Source organism: Mirounga angustirostris, unplaced genomic scaffold (assembly GCF_029215605.1).
Source record: "Mirounga angustirostris isolate CCGP_5_RB_7025 unplaced genomic scaffold, mMirAng1.0.hap1 SCAF_4, whole genome shotgun sequence".
Taxonomy (NCBI): domain Eukaryota; kingdom Metazoa; phylum Chordata; class Mammalia; order Carnivora; family Phocidae; genus Mirounga; species Mirounga angustirostris.
The window spans coordinates 189,346,262-189,363,590 of record NW_026991712.1 but is presented as its reverse complement, the minus strand read 5'-3'; the positions used below and the strand labels follow the sequence as shown (position 1 = coordinate 189,363,590).

The following is a 17,329-nucleotide window of genomic DNA, read 5'->3' as shown; positions in this document are numbered from 1 at the left end:
GCAGAGAGTTTCCAAACCCTGGGTAGCTGACTCTAGAGAAAGAAGCTTCTGTTTGTTCCATATGGGCCTTTATATTCCATGGAAACAATAGCAGGACACAATTGATTACGAAGAGCCTTATCCCTGAAGCTGAATGTACATGATTCCTGTCCTGGGACTATCAGACACGACTAGGAAGGATTCAGTATGCGTGCTGGTAACAGCATACATAGGCATATTTTGTGCGACCGGGTTTCTAAGATTCTATAAGAAAATGTCCCAACCATGGCTTAACCAAGAGTTCTCAACCTAATGCTCGGGCCAGAGAGAGGCATCGTAAGTGATGAATGGACACTCAGGTCTGAGACAAGACAAAGACAGCAAACCCTCAGATGTGCTGAATACACTACCAGTTCACACCTTTACCCTCTGAATAAAACAAGACTAGTTTAAGCTTGTGAGATTTAAACTTTTATTGACTCGAAGCTGAAAACTATGTATCCTGTCTGAAGAAAGGAACACATATTCTTAAGAGCCCAAATGTTTTTAAGAAACCACTCAACGGGGATGCCTGTGTAGCTCAGTTGGTTAAGCAAAAGCCTTCGGCTCAGGTCATGATCCCAGAGCCCCAGGATCGAGTCCCACACAGGGCTCCCTGCTCAGCTCCCTGCCCCTCCCCCCCTCACTTGCTCTGTCTCCTCCTTCCCCCCACTTCTTCCCTCTGACCCTACCCCCTCTCGTGCTCTCTCTCTCAAATAAATAAATAAAATCTTAAAAAAAAGAAACCACTCAACTTCCAGAAAGTAAAATTTCATGACATAGGAAGGAAATAAATTTCAAAATATTTCCTCTAAGACTCATTTTATTTCTTGTTTCGACAAATGCAGTGTTAAAAAATCTAAAGCCTTAATTAAAAATAGAAGTCAATATACTGAATCTGATGATAAATCAGGGATTGATAAACATTAAGAACGTATGTGTTTTACGTGCTGGAAGTTCATCAACGCGATAAAGTGGTTTATGAAGTGTGCTCACTGGACAGAGTCACACAGCTTACAAGGACCTGCGGACAGCCTGCTCTGGCTTCCAGTGGTGGGGCAGCGGTTCCTACCCACAGGAGCAACTTTCCCACAGAAAACAACTATGAGCTCTGGACAAACAAACAGGAGTGCCTAGCTGGCTCATTCAGTGAAGTGTGCGGCTCTTAATCTCAGGGTCATGAGTTCAAGCCCCATGTTGGGTGTGGAGACTGCTAAAAAATAAAATCATTAAAACAAACAAACAAACATCTAAAGGCACAGGAAACAAAAGCAGACACAATGAAGGGGAGCTACACTTGGAAAAAAGAAAGGGCCTGAGTTTGTCTTCATGGCCGGCCCCCATCTTAGAGCACGTGGGTAAGATCTGTGCCCAACCTTCTTGAGTAGCCAGTGGACAGATCTGCGGGCACCCACCGTCAGAAAGTGAAAGCAGCAAGCGTGGAAAGGAGAAATCCACATAAGAGGAGCCCTCAATCACATACCTACATGCCCAGAGCTTACATGTGAACCACCCAGGCAAAGGGCACGCTCCGCATGGCCTGGCTGATGGGAAACGGACAGACAATGCTTCTGTGGTTGCCTGACAGGATGCAGAGTGGGTATGCCAGAACACAACACATCACAACATCCAGGGAAGTATTCAAAGTACTAATCGTACTAACAGGAAAACGTCACCCATACTGAAGAGGAAAGAGACACCAAGACCAACCTCAAGAGGATTAGCTGTTGAAATGGCAGACAAAAATTCTGAAGACAGCTCTCATAACTATGAAGGATACCAAATATACATGTAATAAATAAAAAGACAGGAAATCTCACCAGAAAAATAAGAACAAATATTTTTTAAAAAGCAAACAAAAATGCCACAACCTAAAAACAGAACATCTGACATATACAGGTTGCTGGGTACTCAAAATTGGAGGTGACAGAAGTCACATGAGCCTGAGAACAGATCTGAAGAAGGGGAGACTGCAGAAAAAAGAAGACAGTCACAGGAACCCACAGGACCATATGACAACCCACGCACTGGAGTGCAAAAGCAGAACAGAAAATGTATTTGAGACATTGCCTAAAATGTCCCAAATTTAGTAAAGGACAAAACTTTACAAATTCAAGATGCTGAAGCACAATAAATACAAAGAAAAATCACACCAAGGCACATGATAATCAAACTGCTAAAAGACAAAGAAAAAGCTTTAAAGTGCTAAAAGGAAAAAAAATGTCAACCCCAGAGATCAATATATCCAGCAGAAATACTCTTCAAAAATGAAGGAAAACAGGGGCACCTGGCTAGCTCAGTCCACAGAGTGCTCAACATTCAATGTCAGGGTCACGAGTGCAAGCTCCACGCTGGGGGTAGAGTTTACTTAAAAAAAATAGAATAGCGGGGCGCCTGGGTGGCTCAGTCGTTAAGCATCTGCCTCTGGCTCAGGTCATGGTCCCAGGGTCCTGGGATCGAGCCCCGCATCAGGCTCCCCACTTCTCCCTCTCCCACTCCCCCTGCTTGTGTTCCCTCTCTCACTGTGTATCTCTCTGTCAAATAAATAAATAAAATCTTAAAAAAACAAAAACAAAAAAATAAATAAATAGAATAGGGACACCTGGGTGGCTCAGTCGGTAAGCGTCTGCCTTCGGCTCAGGTCATGATCTCAGGATTCTGGGATCGAGTCCCACATCGGGCTCCCCGCTCAGCGGGGAGTCTGCTTCTCCCTCTCCGTCTGTGCTCTCTCTCTCTCACAAATAAATAAATAAAATCCTTAAAAAAATAAAAATAAGGGGCGCCTGGGTGGCTCAGTCGTTAAGCGTCTGCCTTCAGCTCAGGTCAGATCCTGGGGTCCTGGGATTGAGTCCCACATCGGGCTCCCTGCTCCACGGGAAGCCTGCTTCTCCCTCTCCCACTCCCCCTGCTTGTGTTCCTGCTCTCGCTACCTCTCTCTCTCTCTGTCAAATAAATAAATAAGTCATCTTAAAAATAAATAAAATAAAATAAAAACTTAAAAAAAAAAAAAAAAAACCCTTTAGGGCACCGGGGTGGCTTAGTCGGTTGAGCATCCAGACTCTTGGTTTCAGCTCAGGCTCTGCACTGCGTGTGGAGTTGGCTTAAGGCTCTCTCTCTTCTCGTTCCTCTGCCCCTCCCCCTCCCCCTACTCTCTCCCCTCCTCCCTGCCCCAAAAAGAATGAAGGAAAAGTGGCATTTTCAGAAAAATGAAAATGGAGTAGTCACTCTAGCAGACCTCCACTAACTGTAAGAAACTAATGTGAACTCATCAAGCTGAAGAGACCGCAGAAGAAAACTCTCATCCTCAGAAAGGAAGGAGGAGCACTAGAGATGGTAAATATTGGAGTAAAAGCAAAAGACAATTCAAGTTTCTTCAAAGGCCAAGAAGGGAGAAGCAGAACAATGTATGATGGGGGCATATAGATCAATAGCTATGAAAACATGATAAAGAAGGAGGAAGGGCAGAGGGTACCTGGGCGGCTGAGTCAGTTGAGGTCTGACTCTTGATATAGGCCCAGGTCGTGACTTCAGGGTCATGAGACTGAGTCCCCGCCCCCACCAGGCTCCAAGCTGGGTGTGGAGTCTGCTTAAGATTCTTGCTCTCCCTCTGCCCCTCCCTGTCTGTGCTCTCTCTAAAAAAAAAGAACAATAAAGGGCAGAAAAATGGGCCTTTCTGGCTCCAAGGCTCTTGTATTTTATATGAATTGACACAATATTAACTCTGAGTGGACCATGAAAAGTTATGAATGTACACTGTAATCCCTAGATAAGCCACTAAAAATTAATGCACAGAGGAAACCAAACGGGCCAACAGATAAATTCAGCTAGTCCTCTAAGAGAGGAGGTTAGTATCTCACCCAGAGGGCAGGAAAGCAGAGCAGTCCCGGCACGACAGAGCCAAAGCCGACTGTGGGCGCCCTGCACCCAACGGCAGTGGGCCCACACCACTAGGAAGGCAGAGCCCTTAGAACGGATGAAAGGCACAGCCCAACTACATGCTGTCTATAAGGGACCCCCCTTATAAATACGCAGTCAAGTTGAAAGAAAATGGATGGGAAAAGTGTGCGGAAACAACAGAAATCGGGAGTGACTCCACTAACATCAGGTAAAGCAGACTTAGGACAAAGAATATTCTGAGATAAAAAGGGACATTTCATCATGATTATATACTTCTACTAACAGAGCTCAAAACATAGGAAGCAAAAATTGCCAGAATTAAAGGGAGAAAGTGATAAATCCACCATCGGGGCCCTTAACATCCACCCTCAGCAGTTCACAGAGGTAAAAATAAGAGACTTGAACAGGATCAAAAGTCTGGCTGGAACAAACACACTGACAACACTGCCCAGCAACTGCAAAACAGACTTGGTTTCCAAGTGTATGTGGCCTGCTCATCCTGACACTCTCTGCTCCATTAAAAACAAGTCCCAATAAACTGAAAAGAACTGAAATGCCACAGAATATGTTCTCTGAACATAATGGAATTTAATTATGAATCAGTAATAAGTTGTGTAAGGAAACCTCAGGTACTTGAAAACTAAACATACATCTAAGCAACATATGAATCAAAGAAGTAATCAAAAGGGTATTAAAAATACTTCAAGCTGAATGATAATACAGTTAAAGCCCTGTTTAAAGGGAAATTTATAGCTTTAAGTGCTTCTATTTGAAAAAGAAAGGTCTAAAAGAAAAAGAAAGGTCTCGTTTCCACCTTAAGAAGCTAGAAAATTACGAAGGAAGCAACCCCAAAGCAAGCAGAGAGCAGGAGATAACGTAGGACAGAAATGAACGAAATGCAGGGAGCACATCTGTAAAGGACAACCAATCGGATCTAACTCTGGTGGTTGCCAGAGGGGAGGTTGGAGGGGAATGGGGGAAACAGATAAAGGGGATTAAGTACACTTACTGTGATGAGCACTGAACAATGTATACAAGTGTTAAATAATTATACTGTACACCTGAAACTAATGGAATACTGTATGCTAGTTATACTTTAACAAAAACAAACAAAAAGTCACACAAATTAAAAAAAAAAGGACCACGGACGTACTCTTATCTTGCTACAGTTAATTTAACAGAAGGCCTGGGGCACCTGGGTGGCTCAGTCGTTAGGCGTCTGCTTTCGGCTCAGGTCATGATCCCACAGTCCTGGGATCGAGCCCCCGTATCTGGCTCCCTGCTCTGAGGGAAGCCTGCTTCTCCCTCTCCCACTCCCCCTGCTTGTGCTCTCTCTCTCACTGTGTCTCTCTCTGTCAAATAAATAAATAAATAAAATCTTTAAATAAATAAATAACAAAAGGCTTAACTAGAGTCAAAAGCAGTATTATTTACTCCTTCACTTATGATCATTTCTTTGGTTGCATGTGCTGTAGGTGAGCCTCGTGGGGTCTGTGAGAACTGAGCAGACAGCCACATAAGTAAAATATTAGGACAAGACTTCCTTTTTCAGAAACACTATGGTTGGGGTGCCTGGGTGGCTCAGTTGTTAAGCATCTGCCTTCGGCTCACGTCATGATCCCAGGGTCCTGGGATCGAGCCCTGCGTCGGGCTCCTTGCTCGGCGGGAGGCCTGCTTCTCCCTCTCCCACTCCCCCTGCTTGTGTTCCTGTTCTCGCTATCTCTCTGTCAAATAAATAAATAAAATCTTAAAAAAAGAAACACTATGCTTTTTGTTATGAATAACAAGTGTCATAGGTAAACTAAACTTGGCAAATTAATATACCACCTAACCCTTAAAACTGGCTGTGTTCAAAAGAACAACCTAGAGGACTCTATTCTGTTTCCTTTTCAACAAGAGTGCTAGTGGGTATGAAGTGTATTAAGGGGGCCAGGTTGGATCTGTACACGTACATATGTGTGTATGCATATGTATACATGCACGTGTAGATTAGGAAACCCTCGTGGAAAGGCACTCAAGATACAAGATGGCTTAAAAAAAGGTTGAGATTGAACTATGTTACTATAAAATAAAAAAGGGTGGCTGCCAGCTATGAAGGCAGTGACCTAAGTCCCTGAGATCCTTGAAAACAGGATGCTATGGTGACGTCAATCCAAAGGTTTCTTACGAGTGAAGGCATATCAAAGCCTGTCTTTGATTTCATTTTCAGAATGTTTCTGGCCATTATTACAACCAACTTATTAAATAATTATTGAGAAGAGGTGCGTGTCCAAAGCATATAATGCACGGCAGACAATTATCCCAGCTCTAAAGTTACCGGTGAGAACATGTACCTGTATGTCCGGCCAGTTCGCGGCTCACACGTACATTCCCTTCACGAGTTTTCAGATTGTAAATGGAGCAAATGTTATCCAGGCCACCGCAGGCCACATAGTTCCCAGAAGGGGCATATGCACAGGTCATGACCCATGAGGAACGCAGAGGGATGGCATGGACCTAAATGACAGAACACAGATGATGCAGACACACTCAAGTTCAAAAACATTAATTAAGGACACTATGATTCTATTTCCAGTCTTCAACTTTCATTGCAGAGAAGGTGACACAACAAAACAATGGCCAGAATTATTTTGAAAATAACTTACACATGTGGCCAGTCAGATAAAGTACTAATTTAATAAGAAATCCATCGGGTACCTGCATGGCTTAGCCGATTAGTGGTCTGACTCCTGATCTCAGCTTAAAAAAAAAAACAAAACCCAGTGCTTCACACCAATTTAATCTGCAGTCTTGTTAAGGTCACAATTTATGGTTAGGTATGCACCTAAGTAATAGTTTTAGAGCCTCCTAATCCAGACTATACATTAAAAATAAAACAGTTCACAAACCTGTCACAATGGCTATAAATTGATTTACAAAACAAAATGTTTTTAGTGAAGTAACAAAACTAGACATTGTAATTAATCCTGCCACAGACCTCCCCATGTTTGGGATAGATTTGTTATAAATACTGCAATCTTAGTACTCTCCAGTAAAAATGACTGAGTCTGATCTTTTCCTACGTATGGACCAAGTGATAGCAAGTACTTCCTCATTCAGTACAACCTTGGATTAAGTATTTAAAAGAATTTAATTTATACTTCAAAGTACACTGCCTTTCAGATTATCTCTTGTAAAAACGAATAACTAAATGAAAAGCTGGATTTCTACATTTTTAAATGAATCATGAACTTTCTCAGACTGAACGAACTCTGGAATGCAGGTCTTTCAGAACCATCAAGGAGGGACTTAGCTCCCACCTGCCCTGCAATGAGACCATGGCCCACAGCAGAAGACAGCAGTAGCATGTGCTAGCCATGTGGTTCGGCTTCACACTGAAAACTCACCGTGATTCCCCTCCCTATCCTGTGTGGTATGTTTGTACACAAGTGGACTGGCGGTTAGAAGCCCGCCTCCTCCTGGGTTGGTTTCTCAGGGAGGGGACTCTGCAGTCCTTACCTTGTTTGTTGTGTAGCTATCCCAGATGATCAGTTTGCCATCCTGTGAGGCACTGACTAGAAGCCTGCAGGGAGAGGACAAAAGAAAACTCATCAGTACCACAGCAACAGTACAAACTAAATCTGAGTGACTACAAACACACACTTCAGTGTCACATTTGTTTGAGACAGAGCACACTGACTTATAAAAAAAATTAAAAAGGTCTAATTGTGGGCGCCTGGGTGGCTCAGTGAGTTGAGCGTCTGCCTTCGGCTCAGCTCATGGTCCCAGGGTCCTGGGATCGAGCCCTGCATCGGGCTCCCTGCTCCGCGGGAAGCCTGCTTCCCCCTCTCCCACTCCCCGTTTATGTTCCCTCTCTCACTGTCAAATAAATAAATAAAATCTTAAAAAAAAAAAATAAAAATAAAAAGGTCTAATTGCTAGCTCAACTTTGAAAGCACGAAAGAAAATGCTCCCATAAATAATAGTTCAGATTCAAGAGTGCTTGCCTTCAAATGCAGACTAGATCACCAAAGCCACTCTCTGGTGAGCTAACAGGTTGATTTCTTTCTTTCTTTTTTTTTACATTTTAAAAAGATTTTTATTTAGTTATTTGACAGAGAGAGAGAGAGTGAGCGAGTACACAAGCATGGGGAGCAGCAGAGACCAAGACACAGCAAGAGAGGGAATACAAGCAGGGGGAGTGGGAGAGGAAGAAGCAGGCTCCCCGCTGAGCAGAGAGCCTGACATGGGGCTCGATCCCAGGACCAGGATTATGACTTGAGCCGAAGGTAGACACTTAACAGACTGAGCCACGCAGGCGCCCCAACAGGTTGACTTCTTATGACTGCTTATGTTTGGTTTTTGTTCATTATAAATCAAATTTCAGACATATAGATCTTTTAGAACCAAAGGTGGCAGAAAATATTTAGTATACAACTTTATGTTCCATTTGACATATAGAAAGCTTCGACAGTAAAGAATAATCAGCTTTTAGATATTCCAAATTTATGAGACATTTCTCACCAAAAAAAACAAAGCAAAACAAAAATCATGAAAATTTCCCAGACTGAGCTAAATGTGGAATCCAGGTCTCCTAGAAACATTAAGGAGGGGCTTAACCTCCCACCTGCTTTGCAAAGAGATGACAAACTGCAGCAGAATCGTGTCTTGTCCAGCAGAAGAGACTAGTAACTGTCATGAATTTTCTTCATGATTCTTGCTTTGGGTAACTGCTAAGTTTGGGATCCTGTATTGAAAAGGTGCTCTGTCTGTATTTGCAGAATTAAGACAGGATACTGCAGAAGGAAAGCATGACTAATGGGCAAAGGGACAGAGTAATTCTGGGAACCACAGCTACTTACCCTAAGAACTCTGTGCTACAGAATGTGCTATTTTCAAGCAATGACAAGGAGGCTCTATTCATAATGCTAGGCAGAGATACGCCACAGTATGGTAAATAATGATAGATTAAATTTTTTTCTTTCCTTTTTTTTTTAGGCAGAGCATTCCAGCAATGCCCCCAGGGGTGAGTTCAGATGCTGCACAAGAGCCCAGGGTTTTCCATCTCCCCCAAGGACACGTGTGCAGGGCCAGGCTTTGGATGGCCCTCCTACCGTAGGAGAGGACAGTGGCAGGGTCAGACCTGCGGGAGACTCCGGACTCCCCATGGGCCCAACCGCCCCAATGGAGGGGGACAGGTGACCCCCAAGGGTCTTTAAACCTCTGCACCAGAACACTCTAGGTACCTGGAAACAGGGCGGCTGGTAAGGTGGGGACAGGGCTGCATGGCCACCGCCCCAACACATTTTTAATTTTAAAGATTTTAATCAAGGGGCACGTGGGTGGCTCAGTCGTTGGGCATCTGCCTTCGGCTCAGGTCATGATCCTAGGGTCCTGGGATTGAACCCTGTATCGGGCTCCCTGCTCAGTGGGAAGCCTGCTTCTTCCTCTCCCACTCCCCCTGCTTGTGTTCCCTCTCTTGCTGTGTCTCTCTTGGTCAAATAAATAAATAAAATCTTAAAAAAAAAAAAAAAAAGATTTTAATCAAGCACAGGGATTGACCATTTCAGCCAAAAGCATATTTGACTTACTAACTGATCAAAACCTGGAGGTAAAACTTACTCAAGACATTCTGACAACTGTGATATTTTCCATCAAATTCTATGTTCTGATGCACAAACTTCCTTTACAGGGAGTCAACAATGAGTTTGGCAAAGAACACAAATGTTTTCACTGATGCACTGCAAAACTTATCACAGAATCAAACTAAGTGCAGGTCTAACCTATCATTTTTCAGATGCAGTTTCTTTTTTTTTTTTTAAGATTTTATTTATTTTTTGACAGAGAGACAGACAGTGAGAGAGGGAATGCAAGTAGGGGGAGTGGGAGAGGGAGAAGCAGGCTTCCCGTGGAGCAGGGAGCCCGATGCGGGGCTCGATCCCAGGACCCTGGGATCATGACCTGAGCCGAAGGCAGACGCTTAACGACTGAGCCACCCAGGCGCCCCTCAGATGCAGTTTCTTAAAGCAAAGTCTTGCACCTAGGTTCAGTAACAAACCTATTAGGCACTTAAAGCTATTTCCTTCCACGTAACAGAGTAAGGTTCAGTCTGCTCCTCAATTTCTGGTTGGCCCTTTACACAGGCTTTGAATGAACTATCCAAGCCAACATAAAGAAGCTCATCTTCCATGAGGGTCACCTTTAGGAAAGTCTCCTGGTCAGAGAGCTTAATATCTGCTGACTCGCCCAGGGGTTAGAGAAATGTTAAGCTGTCCGATGATCCCTCAGAAGGTGAGCGAGGACACTTCTTAATCCAAGACAGGACAACTGTTGGAGAACTGAATTAATTTTGCCCCTAGAGCTTTCAGCTATTCACAAGTCAGTTACTATGAGGCACCATCCACCCAGAACACACAGGTAAGAGCCAGCAAGGAAGTGAGGGCTCCAGGAAGCTGGGAACAGAGGTTGAATAGAGGCCCACATCCGAATGCCTCTGGCCCTTCATTTACTTGGAGGAGGGAGGGCTCTCAGGCTTAGCTGGGCCAATTGTGTTTTGCTCTCAATCATAACAAGACTTCAGCAGACTTTAGAAAGGGGAGAAAGAGTTTCACATTAACTCATGTAACTGAAAGAGACTCTCAAATGTTGTAAAAAACAGAATTTAAGTATAAATGAATATATCATGTCGATAAACATAAACGTATACACACGCATACTGCACAAACCTCTTATTGTGGGGCTCTCCTATGGTTTTGAAAAATAAAGTGCTAGTCAGTACAAGAGTTTGAAAGCATCTATAAATTATACAAACATGATAAGATAACTGGTATTCATGAATTACAGCCTTGAATCATGAAAAACAAATATTTTGGACTTTAAAAAGACAAAAATTTACCTATCCAGAAAATATGGCTATCTACAAAAAAATAATATCTGAAAGGCTCTGAATAGCAGAGATCCTCCTTAATATCATTTTTTGTTTTCTTTTGTTTGTGATTATAAAATAGGGCCCCTGTATAAGGACACTGTGAAACGTAACTGTGCAGTTTCAAAAGCAGTTATAAAACAAGTGCCCATGTGCCCACCTTCCCGTCCAAGAAACAGAACAAGACCACAACACCCCCCACCAGCCTCCCAAGTCACCCCTTCTTTAAGGGGTGACCATGACCCTCAATTTGGTGCTACTTATTCATGCCCTTGATTTCCTTCCTTCTGACTCTGAGGCTTTCAAAGCACAACTTGTGTTTGAACCAGATGGAACATAAAGCCTTGCACATAGTGATTGGGAAGCTAGATGATCTGGTGTCGTCCTGCTGAGCCCCAGTCCTCATTTCCACAGCGGCCTGCAGGCTGACCTGGTACTCCCAGTGACCCTTAGGCACAAGGGAGGTGTCACCTATGCCACTCCCCCAACTAGAGCCCGGCTGTTGCAGGAGAGCAAATTGCTTAGGGAGCCAAGACAACGACTGGGCTCCAAGTACCAGATTCCTGAGTACCAGGCTCTGAGCACTAAGCTCCAAGCACTAGACCAAGAACCAGGTTCTGAGTACCAGGCTCCAAGTGCTGGATTCCTGAGTACCAGGTTCTGAGTACAACCCAGCTGCAGTGTCTATCAAGTGTCCTGTCTGGTAAGGACACTGATGTTCCTACAGATGGAGGAAAAGCCCTGGAGGCAATATATCATTTGGTTACCGTCTACTTTTGATAACAAATTCCAAGGTGGACTGATTAGCAAGGGCATTTTTCTTTCTTTCCCCTTTCTTAGTCTTTCTGATTATTGCCATCATTAAAATGATCAAAGTTAGCTCTCATTTGCATTTGAAATTGTACTGAACAGCATATAGAACAAACTAAAGATAGATTCTTTTGTTCTGTAGCTGTTTACACTCTAAAGCAGACAATTTCATGAACAAAGAGAAACCAAGCAATTCCTCTCTGACACACACACAAAATCACGCTACTCCAAGAAAGGCATTTTGAGAATCATACATCAGGTATTTGAAAGAGCATGTTACAGCCACTAAGTCACACAGCATGTTACTTAATTATTCAGGTGGAAAAGGTAGGAGAGACAGATTCTCCAGCAGCCTCTAAAAGAAAGAGAGAGTTGTGTAGATTGCACTCTGGTGATGCTGCAGGTTAAGAGAAGGAGGTGTGGAGAGGGGAGAGGAAGAAAGGACCCATGACGTGATGGAGATGAGCCACCCAGAGGGGAAAGAAGTCCAAATAAGGGGCAGAAGTTAAAGTAAAGCGATGAGCGCCTGAGGGCATTTTCTTGTTGGGACGGTAGATAAAAGGCAGGGCAGCAGCTGAGACATGCACTCCCGCACGTCCGCTGTGGGCTCCTAGAAAACAGCAGCAAACCTGTGCATGCACAACACTCAGGATGCTTTAGTCGCTGCTGTAAGGCTCAACACGCTTAATCTTCCCCACACCACAAGGCAGGTTTATGATCCCTGAGCCAGGACACTGAAATCACAAGAGGGTAGGGGCCAAGGAGTCATGAGGAACAGGCTGGAAAGGCAAGGAGCCATGGCACAGAGAAGCTGTATAAGCTCCCCAAGGTCACACAGGCATGGCACAGTGGGGCTGGGGGGGGGGGGGTCACGGCTGATATAAACACGATGAGGGTGGTGAAGCACTGACAGTGCACCATCAGCCCAGGTGAGTGAAGTACACACAGGGAGTGTGCACTGTCGTGCTACACCTGGCCTGCCCAGGTATCTGCCAACGTCCTCACTCTGTCTTTACAAATAACAGCAAATGAATTCAGGTTATTTCTCCTCAGAAAAACAGAACAATCCTTGAGTGTCTCAAGCACTATGTTTTGCTCATGCTCCCACACACCTGGAATCCGTGCCCCAATGCATGGCATAAATTTTGGCCAAGTGCCCCCTCAGCGTTCTCCTGGTGCGCATCTGGATTCTTCCCACTGGGTCGATGTTGTTTGTGATCTTAAAAACAAAAGTTACTGCAAATTAACAGTCTGTCATGGAATGACTTCCCCTGAGGCCTCCTCTCCCACCCTCCTTCGCAGCCCCACTGCCCTCATTCTGGCTGTGTCCACCCGGTTCCTGCAGCTCTCCACTGTGACTTCTCCTGCTTACCACGGCACCTACCTTCCTTTCATGGTCTGAATGAAGTCTGTCACTCTACTTGCTCTTCAAGACCTCTGTCTCTCCCCCCATAAGAGCACATGGCACCGGTCCACAGGTGCGCTGACCTCCCCAGGTCTCCCTCCCTCCTCTAACTGCTCACCCAGGCCTAGTGCCTCCTGCCTCTCAGTCCTTGCAGGCTTGCTCTCCTTCCAAGTTACAGTCCCATCAGCCCCCGTCACACTGAACACAGGCCTGCTGCTCACACACTGTCCACAGCGACCAGGCTGGGCACTGATCTGGACAACAGTGAGCAGTGACTAGAAATGCTGTTGCTTATCGCACAGAACTGGATGTGCAGACCTGCGGATTCACTCCAACATGTAAAAAACGGACATTAACGACTCTGCGTTGACAACTGGACTAAGGGTATCACAATGTGTTTTTTTTTTAAGATTTTATTTTTAATTAATCTCTACTTAATCCCCAACACAGGGCTCGAATTTATAACCCCAAGATCAAAAGTTGCATGCTCTGCCTACTGAGCTGGCCAGGCACCCCAATAATGGGTCTGAAAAAAGGCACAGTCCAAAGTACACGAAGCATATCTCAGAATTCAAATTTAGGACTTCTATGCAGTGTAAGTTTCTCTTTAACTTGCTGTTTAACCCCAACTAAACCACAGCCCCTAAAGCACTGGGACAATGTAAAACATTTAAACATCCTTGGCAGAAGTATGAATACAGTTTTTCTTCCACAGTTCCGTTCAATTCTACAATGGGAAACTCACCATTTTAGAGTGAACGGTTTGCTGGTGTTTAGCACATGCCCACCTGTGTGCAACTACCACACCACCTCCACCTGCTCCAGCAGCTTTCCCCCCCGTCCCCCCGAGGAGGAAAGCCCCCAGTCATGCCCCACCCTCCCTCCACTCATACCCTCCGTCTCCTTGGAGCTGCCAGTTCTGGACATTTCCGACCTGTGGAACCTTACACTACGCGACCTCGTGCGTCTGCTTCCGACCTGTGGAACCCTACACTACATGACCTCGTATGTCTGCTTCCGATCTGTGGAATCCTACACCACGTGACCTCATACGTCTGCTTCTTTCGCTGGGCATCATGTTTGAGGCTCATCCATGCTGCTAAACACGTTGTAATGCATCCTTTGTTATGGGTGATTAACATTCCGCCGTGTGAATGGACCACACCTCGTGATTCACTCATCCCTTTACAGAAACTGTGCTCGTCCCCACTGTTTGGAAACTGTGAACACTGCCGCTGCTGAGAACACATGTGTACGTGTGCTTGTCTGAGCACCAGTTCTGGGTGTGCATCTAGGAGTAGAACCGATGGTTCATAATTTATGTGCAACTTTTTGAGGATCTGCCCAACTGGACTTTAGAAAGGCTTGTGAGACATCTATCTATCACCCAAAAAAACATGACTTCCTGTGCATTCCGAATGAAATGCTTCAAGCAGTGTTTATACCCTCACTGTGCAAAAGGAAGAGCACAGCTCACTCTCAAGGCAATGAGTGCAGGCGCCGCTGAGAACCAGCCCAATGCCAGGCAAGCGCCTCTGCGTAGAGGGGTCCTTACCTGAGAGAGCGTTGCATCTGCACATGCTTTTCTAGCATCCTAGGAAATAAGAATGACAAAGCGGGAAGTTAGTAACGTTTCACACACATTCGCCCCAGGTCTTCACACCAAAGTTTCGGAGAGCCTCTACAAACGGTGAGAAACAAAGGTAGAAAGGAGGAGGATGGCATCGCCTCCCCCCTCCCCTGGCTCAAACGCAATCTAGGGCCGCCAGAGGTCCTGCGCTCTGTGACCTCAGAAATGGAGCCTGTGTGGGGAGGACCACACTGGAAGCTGCGTGGTCCTGGAGACCCCAGATTCAGGTGCTGCTTCCTCTCCTGCCTGCCGAGGCTCCTGTACTTTGCCACAGACCTTCACGTGCTCCTCGCTCTGTCTTTCTAACAGCCCAGGAGCCATGGGGCCCAGAGAAAGAAGTCCAAAAAGCACTGGATGTCCAGCCCAAAGAACTTTCCCTCCAGATCATGTTAACCAAGGACTTTGTTTTCAAGCCAAATAACACCCGATGCTAAACTCTACGAGCAAAGGATCTGGACTAAAGACAATCAAATTCAGGTAAGACTCTGGCTGCTGTATCTATTATCTGTTTTCTTTCTTTTTTTTTAAAGATTTTATTTATTTATTTATTTGAGAGAGAGAGAGAGAGAGAGAGAGAAACAGCATGAAAGGAGACAGGGTCAGAGGGACAAGCAGGCTCCCCGCCGAGCCGGGAGCCCGATGTGGGACTCGATCCCAGGACTCCGGGATCATGACCTGAGCCGAAGGCAGTCGCTTAACCAACTGAGCCACCCCAGGCGCCCTACTATTATCTGTTTTCTTATCTATAAAATGACCTTGTGAAACAGGTAAGAACTATAAAGTGATATTCTAAGGCTAAAATGTTTTCATTGTTCCTAAGTGAATAAACTTACTAGGAAATATAGAAAATAGAAAGCCATATATTACGAAGGAAAATGAGACAACAGCTTGAAAGGGATAAAAATTTGAGTACAAGAATAATATGGGACACAACCCTCTAGGGGCAAACTGCCTCACTGTGAATTATTTTTATTGCATGAAGCTGGAAGGAATATTTATCAACTGAGAACATGGAAAAATACTCAAAGACATTATTGTTATAAATGTGCCAAAGATCTAGATTTCAAATTCAGCTTTAATTACACTATTAGAAGTCATTCTGCTTGGGGCGCCTGGGTGGCTCAGTCCTTGGGCGTCTGCCTTAGGCTCGGGTCATGATGGGATCGAACCCTGCATTGGGCTCCCTGCCCCACAGGAAGCCTGCTTCTTCCTCTCCCACTCCCCCCACTTGTGTTCCCTCTCTCGCTGTGCTCTCTCTGTCAAATAAATAAAATTTTAAAAAAGTCATTCTGCTTAATTAATTCTACTTAATGGATTAAATAATTAAAACACCAAAAAATTACGTCATCAAGTATTTCTATGCCAGCACCTAAATTTGCCGTAAGGAGCAAGCAGAGGGAAGGTCCAGAGTAGCAAGTGTTTCAACAGGGGATTCTACCTGTCAACTACTGAGTTTAACGTTTATTTCTGAATATCACTCTTTTTTAAAAAAAATTTATTATGTTAATCACCATACGTTACATCATTAAGTTTTAGATGTAGTCTTCCATGATTCATTGTTTGTGCATAACACCCAGTGCTCCATGCAGAATGTGCCCTCCTCAATACCCACCACCAGGCTAACCCATCCTCCCACCCCCCTCCCCTCTAGAACCCTCAGTTTGTTTTTCAGAGTCCATCGTCTCTCATGGTTCGTCTCCCCCTCCGATTTCCCCCCCTTCATTCTTCCCCTCCCGCTACCTTCTTCTTTTTTTTTCTTAACATATATTGCATTATTTGTTTCAGAGGTACAGATCTGTGATTCAAAAGTCTTGCACAATTTACAGCATTCACCATAGCACATACCCTCCCCAATGTCTATCACCCAGCCACCCCATCCCTCCCACCCCCCACCAGTCCAGCAACCCTCAGTTTATTTCCTGAGATTAAGAATTCCTCGTATCAGTGAGGTCATATGATACATGTCTTTCTCTGATTGACTTATTTCGCTCAGCATAACACCCTCCAGTTCCATCCACATCGTTGCAAATGGCAAGATCTCATTCCTTTTGATGGCTGCATAATATTCCATTGTATATATATACCACATCTTCTTTATCCCTGAATATCACTCTTAATGATATTATACACGACTTTTAGTTTTAAAAAAGAACTATGACGGGACGCTTGGGTGGCTCAGGTAGTTGAGCGTCTGCCTTCGGCTCAGGTCATGAGCCCAGGGTCCTGGGATCGAGTCCTGCATCGGGCTCCCTGCTCGGCGGGGATCCTGCTTCTCCCTCTACCTCTCGCTCCCCCTGCTTGTGCGCTCCCTCTTTCTCTGACAAAAGAAATAAATAAAAATCTTTATTTAAAAAAAATGAGAATATTTTAAGTGGAAAAATAAGCCATGGGAGTTCAGCAACTTTGCCTTGATTACTGTACGAAGATCAACCTGGATTTTCACACTGTATCATACAATAGACTGTGGTGAAACTATTGGTAAATGGAGGGAAAAGCCATTTTAAAAACTAAACACAGAGAACTCCAATTCAGTCTCCATTCTAACCTACAAGTGCTTATATCACTGAGTGCAGCACTTCTCAGAACAAGCAGAGATAAGTCTTCTAATGGAAGCAATCTCTGTAACTGCTTCATAAAGACAAATCTCTACTATCTTTCAGATTAA

General features: G+C 44.5%; 1 protein-coding gene across 4 annotated transcripts in view; it reads right to left on the bottom strand.

The window, feature by feature from the left end:
* The window catches only part of GNB1 (G protein subunit beta 1), a 95,654-nt gene that overhangs the window by 12,950 nt on the left and 65,375 nt on the right, over positions 1 to 17,329 (bottom strand). For all 4 annotated transcript variants that reach the window (XM_045898883.3, XM_064590095.1, XM_054513178.2 and 1 more), the window contains 4 exons: positions 14,590 to 14,628; positions 12,742 to 12,848; positions 7,414 to 7,477; positions 6,249 to 6,411 (listed from right to left, as the gene is read on the bottom strand). In XM_045898883.3, the coding sequence (XP_045754839.2) occupies positions 6,249 to 6,411; positions 7,414 to 7,477; positions 12,742 to 12,848; positions 14,590 to 14,628 (373 nt within the window). The remainder of the gene's footprint in view (positions 1 to 6,248; positions 6,412 to 7,413; positions 7,478 to 12,741; positions 12,849 to 14,589; positions 14,629 to 17,329) is intronic.